Source organism: Akebia trifoliata, chromosome 7 (assembly GCF_017979445.1).
Source record: "Akebia trifoliata isolate Shusen 1 chromosome 7, ASM1797944v1, whole genome shotgun sequence".
Taxonomy (NCBI): Eukaryota; Viridiplantae; Streptophyta; class Magnoliopsida; order Ranunculales; family Lardizabalaceae; genus Akebia; species Akebia trifoliata.
In genome coordinates, this window is record NC_141381.1 from 25423881 (window position 1) to 25431657 (window position 7777).

At 33.3% G+C, this 7777-nt stretch overlaps 1 protein-coding gene across 1 annotated transcript; it reads right to left on the minus strand.

Moving 5' to 3' along the window:
* Nucleotides 1–1284: 1284 nt before the first annotated feature.
* On the minus strand, nt 1285–2699 carry LOC147398561 (UPF0481 protein At3g47200-like). The gene has a single exon (XM_086448988.1). The coding sequence runs from the start codon at nt 2681–2683 to the stop codon at nt 1385–1387; it is 1299 nt and encodes a 432-aa protein (XP_086305114.1). The 5' UTR covers nt 2684–2699; the 3' UTR covers nt 1285–1384.
* Nucleotides 2700–7777: the final 5078 nt, after the last annotated feature.

Sequence of the window (7777 nt, forward strand, 5' to 3'; positions counted from 1 at the left end):
AATTCCTTTAGCATAAAATCTGAAGGAAGACCTTTGCCCTATCCTTTGGATATGAGTCACTACAAGTCAAAGAAAAATATATTTCAAAATCTTTTTTATGGTATCTATTCACACATTATTGGAATGGTAGTGACTCCTAAACCTGTGTAGATGAGCTTAAAATCCCAAAAGCTTTGAAGCTAACGTATCTAAAAGTGTCATAGAGAAAACAATTTGTACTTTCACGATCCATCATTTGTGCTACTTTGAGATTAATAGAAAGTAAAAGTTCATACCAGAAATTAGTTTTGATAATATATTTCAAAATTATGAGTGGCTACTCAACTTTAAAAAGTTACAACCCATGTTTGTTTATTTTTCTTAAAATACTCAAATGCATGTAGTTGGAGATTGTTAGTTTGATTTTAATGTTGGGGTCCACATTTCTTTCAGTTCATATGGGTCCCATATTTTTTAATGAGTCATCCTCAATTATAAAGTTTTATTTTGGAAACAACCTCTCTATGACCCACGCATGCCTTTTCTAAAAAGGATGGGTTTGTAATTTGTGTAAAATAAGAGGGGTATGATAAAATTGGTGCAATCCGTTGCTTAGGGATCATGGCATTCCACATTGAGCGATTCTACCTAGATCCATGTTCTCTATGATGGGCTGAGAAATACTAGATCAAACCAATTGATTTGTTTATAAAAAGGGTAGTCGTCCCCTTCCTATGTACGCTAGATTTAATCTCCATCATATTTATTTAGTATTAAAAGGAAGTGGCAGTACTTCTTTTTCCACAGTATTGGTTATTCTTTTTCAGGTTAACTGAAGATTGCACGAGGATTGAGCTTTATTTCGCATCGGATATCATAGCCACTATACAATCATTTCGTCTTCCCAAACAGGCATATCATTTACGTTTTGGATTCATTAATCCTCGTGACCTTTGTTTCTCTAGATCCTGGATTTTTAGTCTTAATTCTTGTTCCAGGGTTTAAGACCCCCAGCATCATAGACTAACGAACTATTATTTTACTTTCTAATCAATGTAATCTACTCCCTTATGTAACCAATAGCGATTCCACATACACACATTTCTGAAACAAACATGGCTCACTCTAAGTACAAAAATAAATAAATTGAATCATTATGAAAATTAACAAAATAGATTCAAGTTCCCCATAAGGGTTCTACATAATCATTGGAAGAAAAAAAATTATTGACCAAAATATGCATTCATTAATTTATAAAAATAACCAAACATCTTAGAATATGTAAAGAGAAACAACTAAGAGTTGAATACATGTAATCAAAGGGTAATTACTACAATACAACAACTGTTCATTGATATTACAAGAACTAGGAGTGACTTTGGTGGAATGAGAAGAAGGGGTGTCTCTAAGGAAGAATGGAGAAAATAGTTTGTAATAAAGTTAGAATTATAATTATGAAGGCAGCAACAACTGAAATGATTGACCAAGGAGTATTGAAATAATTATGCATCAAGATTGCGCGCCATTTAGGCCAATCAGTTTGGCAATATTTATTAACTCGGTGGTACAGCCCATCGTAATAAAAATCCTCATTCATTAGCTCTTCTCCAAGCCTATTTACGACACGCGCAACCTTTTCATAGTCCCTGAAGGTCTCCATTATCCTTTTATTACAAAGTAATCTTACATCCTTGGGAGAGTCAATGAGGATATCCATAAATCTAACATAAGATTTGATCTGACTCGTATAATCACGACCATAATCCTCCAAGCAAATGAGATTTTGGAGAAGACAACTTGTTGTTTTCCCCAAATAGAAAGGAGGGATTTCTAACACACCTGTATGTTCATTGAATGTGATGTCTAGTAGTCCACCATTACCATTGTCCTTCTTCTTGAAATCCACTCCTGCCTCCCAAAGATCTGTGGCAGAATAAGTGTGTCCCCAGGTTGGAGAATCGTCGATATCTTGTGATTGATAGGGGGGAAGGAGAAAATTGCGTATCAAGTCCAATATATGTTTGCCATGGATGCCAGATTGTACTCGGAACCTTTTAACTGTAGGTAATATACTTTCAAAGCAACACATTACAAGTTCATTGAGTGAGCGATTTCCTTCCTTAGAGACCCTAGTTAGGTTGTACAAACGGTCCAAGATAAAAAAAGGAATCTGATTTTCAAGTAATATGAAATCTTGTTGTAATCTATAATTCATCCAACTTGTACTTAAGAAGGGGTCCTCTTCGTCCATCTCCACTTCCTTTGCATATAAGTAGAATCTCTCAAGGATAAAACAACCATCAAGTAACATCATTTCTATAAATTCAGCACGACTGAGGTTGATTGATTCTGCATAGCACTCACGAGCTTTTTTCTCCATCTCCCCAACTGCTTTTACCCATTCCTCCAAATTTGCCGAATTTCGAGAGAGGGAAGCATGCAAATACCACTTTTTATGTTCTTCCATGATTTGTAAGCTTTCTTTTCCACGATGAAAAGGGCCAATAGATACAACTTTTGGTACGAACATCTCTTCTTTTCCTTGTTTATGAATTGGGGAAACTTTATATATGCATGGATGTTGTGAAGGTTTTGGTTGAATTTTTCTCTTGATCGACTCAGCTAATATTTTGTCGTCATCTTCAATTTCAGAAGAAACATGAATTTCTCCCATTCTTTCATCACTTCCATTGTTGTTTGACATCTTTATCCCTGCTTGCTTTAACCAAACATGCCAAAGGTTATTAAAAAATAAATAGAATATATGGTCAAACATTCAAGGTTTCGAAGATCATAGTAACACAATTTTAATGGAATTTTATTAATAAACCCCAACAAACAATTGTGGATATTAGGTTTATTAAGATAGCCTGTAATGATGCCAATCTCTCCACTCATCTTGGCATCATTAAAGCCTGTCTTAATAAGATTTGCCCTTACAAAATGTAGGAATAGGTAGGGTTGGCAGGGGACCCGGTTGGATCAAAGTTTTCTTTTTATATATATATCAAGAAATTGGATTTTGGGAAAGAAACACCAAAATCCAATTTCTTCATAAATAAATAAATACTTAAGGTTTGAGAGAGAGAAAGAGAGAGGAGGGGGCGAGAGAATATGGGTCAGAATCGGATTAGATTTCATCAGTCAGATGATCAGGTTAAAGTTTATTTGAAACTGAATCAAAATTTACCAGATTTTGAAAAATCCAAATCCGATCCGATGCGAATCCTATTTTTTGAATTGGATTATATCAATAAAATCCATTGCCAACGCTAATATTAGGCTTATCCTTGTAGACACCATTCTTTCCTATTATATAATGGGAAACCTTACCGGATCACGACTCAAACCTTATATCACCAATTTCTCATGCAGATATTATTAAATTATCATAACTTTAATGGCAATTAAAATACACCCTTCTCCTAACTTAAGAATCATCCATCATGAATTATAATTAAGAACAAAAGAGAGATAGATTAATGGTGTTAATTGCTTTGGATGCAAAGTGAAAGTATTGTATGCTCGTTTATCTTGGTTCTTTAGGATACTGAACAGATAGGATTGACCCTATATAAACATTGAAATGGTAATCATTTAGGGGTATTTTAATAACATCAAATTTAAATATACTTATTATATGCAAATCATATAGGGGGTCAAAAATGTCATCTATGGGAAAGGGACATTATTATATATATACATTTTTTTAAATAAACAATTGGACTATATTTTATAAATATTCATTTATTTAAGTACGAGAGAGGAAACTTCCTCTCATCTCTTTGGTAAGTATGAATTCATTCGTTAAACCTTACCAACCCATTGTTTGGATTCCTTCGTTAAACCTTTCAACCCATTGTTCTATTTCTTCGTTAAGTAACAAAATGGTGTTAATTGCTTCGGATACAAACTGGAAAGTGCTGTACCCTTCGTTATATTGGATCTTTAGGATACTGAATAGACAAGGTTGATCTTATATAAGAGTTGAAATACTATCATTTAGGGGTATATCTTGGTAATATCAAATATAAAATAAATTTATTATATAAATTATATGGCGGGACAGCTGATTCAAAATGTTAATGGCAAAGGGACTATATAATATATACATTTAGAAGTATCTTAACAATATCAAATTTATATATTTATATATATGTAAATTATGTAGTGGGCTCGAGGAGGTTGATAGCAAATATTCATTTTTATTTACAATTGGATCATATTTTGTAAATATTCTTTCTTTTTTTTTTTTCTTTTTTTAAAGGACGGGAGAGGAAACTGCCCTCCGTGTTTCTTTGGTAAATATGAATTCTTTCATTAAACCTTACCAACCCATTATTACACACAAACTTAGAAATCCATCAAAGTATAATTGATCCCCGAGTTAATCTTTGGCCCGGTTGTGTTGGTTGTGACTAGCATTGTCAATAGATCAGGTTTGGATTGGGTAGAACCGGCTCAGATTTGGAATTGATCCAATAAACCTTGGATCAGGTGCTTATTGTGTTGGGTTCTGTCAAATCACTATGGACCAAACTCAATTGGATAAAATTTCCATGTTCAATACAATCTAAGAAAATCCATCAATAGTATGTAGGGCTGTCAATTGATCTGATCTGTTCCAAACTTCGGTCCTAGACTGAAGATTTGGATTCCAATGAGGACCCGATCAGATAAGGTTCTGTTCCCATAACTTATCGGAATGCTTTAGCATCAACTATGTCCGGATCTATTAGGGGCATGTCCAATAAAATGTGAGAATGTATGGAAATTGTATTATATTCTCTATTTAAATAATGAAGTTCGCTTATATTGAATGGGTTGGCTTGATCTGGACCCGGACCTGAACTAATTGACATCGGATTGGGTCTGGATCCCGTTATTGAGATTAGATATGAGTTCAATACAATGCTTACTTAGATCAACTCCAGATCCAATCTATTCCTTATTAGATTGGTCCCAAATCGAGGCCTACCCAGTCCAGAACCGATCCATTGAATAATCAATAGCATTATTCAGTGAGTGATGTTTGTATTGTGAGCGCAGTTACTAGTAAACTACAGTCACTCATCATATCTTTATTCGATTGGATAGAGAGGCATTGAAAGATTCACTCCTTCTCCAATCCCATAAGTATTAGCAGGGGCGGATTTAACATGGGGGCAGTGGGGGCAATTGTCCCCACAAGAATTTCTAAAATCAATAGGGAGCTACTAATAATTTTAAATTTTCTTTTAACATTCTACTGCTTTGCCCCCACAGAAGTTTTGAAAATTTTTCTATTTGTAATTTGCCCCCACAATTTTTTTTAACATTCTACTGCTTTGCCCCCATAGAAAATCAGAAATTTTTTCTATTTGTAATTTGCCCCCACGAAAACAAAATCCTGGCTCCGCCCCTGAGTATTAGAGAAATTGTATTGGGCCTTTTTCGAGTGAAAAATTCTAGCACACAAGCTTGGCCCATCTGTATTCAGGATCCTATAAGGTGTCTCGTTCCTATAATAGAAACGATGTCTACTTGGCATGTTTTAATTGGAGTTTTAAACACATTGGACTCCTAACCAAGCCGTTCTTCATGTGGCATGCAGCCTGATGTGTTTATTCTCCAATGAAAAGGTGTCATGTGGACACTGTTCATTTCTATTCTATAATGGGAAATCTTGCCAGATCGCAACTCAAACCTAATATCACCAATTTCTAATGCAGATATTACTAAAGGAAAATGCTCAAGTAACATTGAAATTGACATTGTTCGGGATGTTGCTGACATGGATGTGTCTAAAAAACCATAAAAACTTTTCATTGAGATACAAGTGAGAAGCGTCTATGGTTATGTTCACACCAATGTTCTAAATGATGTCAATTTCAATGTTACTCCAGCACAACTCATTACTAAATTATCCTACCTTTAATAGCAATTAAAATATACCCTTCTCCTAGCTTAAGAATCATAATCACAAGATCATCAATCATGAACCATAATTTAGGGCAAAAGAGAGACGATTACCTTTAGTCGAATACCGGGGGGAGAGAGAGAGATTAATGGTGTTAATTGCTTTGGATACAAAGTGAAAGTGTTGTACGCTTGTTTATATTTGGTTCTTTAGGGTACTGAATAGATAGGATTGACCCTAAATAAGAGTTGAAATGGTAATCTTTTTGGGGTATAGTAGTAAAATCAAATTTAAATATATTTATCATACGCAAATCATATAGCGGGTCTGCCTATCAAAAATGTCATATATGGCAGATGGACATTATCATATATACATTTTTTTTAATATACAATTGGGCTATATTTTACAAATATTCATTTTTTTTAAGGACGATAGAGGTAGTAAATATGGATTCTTTCATTAAACCTTACCAACACATTATTTGGATTCTTTCATTATTAAAACCTTGCCAACTCATTGACAGCTCTAGTCATGGCTGGAATATTTTAGATTCAATCTGATATCTTACAAGGTGGGGTTATCAAAGAATCTCAACAACTTGCTCTGGACAATGGTGTTGTTTTCTTCTTCTTTTTTTTTTTTTATATAAGTAACAAAATGGTATTAATTTCTTTGGATAGAAAGTGAAAAGTATTGAACACTTGTTTATATTGGCTCTTTTGGATATACTGAATAGAGAGATTGACCCTAGATAAGAATTGAATTAGTAATCATTTGGGATATTATAGTGATATCAAATTTAAATATATTAAATAGGGTAATGCTAGCATTCAAAATCTCATGGCAATGCTACCATATTTCTTCATCACATTCATTGTCTATTTTTTTTTTTAGTTAGAAAGATAATGATATATTGATCTTTGTGTAATGGTATTGTTGTAAATATAAAAAATCTTATAAATATATTTATATATATTGGCATTGATTATCAAAACATTTACTACTAAATCTAAAGAATAAAATATCCTTAAAAGGTATTATGCATAAGATAGCATACCCTTCCCTTTCACCAAAAGTTAAAGTCCAAAACAAAAATGATATATAACTCTAGCAGTATTGTAGTTTGAATTTGTGCATCTACGAAAAAAATGCTTAGAGTACCTCTATCAAATTATATTTCCATGACCAGAGTCCAACATATATAGTGAATCATCATCCCACACTCAATCTTGAGCCATGTTATTTCTAAGCTCGAATTCGACGCAATAAATATTGAACTTGGTCTATATTACTTTCAAACCCGACATAGAACATATCGAACTCGATCTATATCACCAATTTCTCATGCAGATATTACTAAATTATCATAACTTTAATGGCAATTGAAATACACCCTTCTCCTAGTTTAAGAATCACAATCACAAGATCATCCATCATGAACTATAATTAAGGACAAAAGAGAGATGATTACCTCTGGGCGAATACCGGGGAGAGAGAGACACACAGATTAAGGGTGTTAATTGCTTTGGATGCAAAGTGAAAGTGTTGTACGCTCGTTTATAAGAGTTGAAATTGTTATCAATTAGGGGTATTGTAGTAACATCAAATTTAAATATATCTATTATATGCAAATCATATAATCGGTCAGCCAATTCAAAATGTCATCTATGGGAAAGAGACATTATTATATATATACAATTTTTTAAATAAACAAGTGGACTATATTTTATAAATATTCATTTATTTAAGGACGACTGAGGAAACTTCCACCCATTTCTTTGGTAAATATGAATTCATTCATTAAACCTTACCAACCCATTGTTTGGATTCTTTCATTATTAAATCCTTACTAACCCGTTCTTACGTGCAAACTTAAATCAAAGTACAATTGATCCC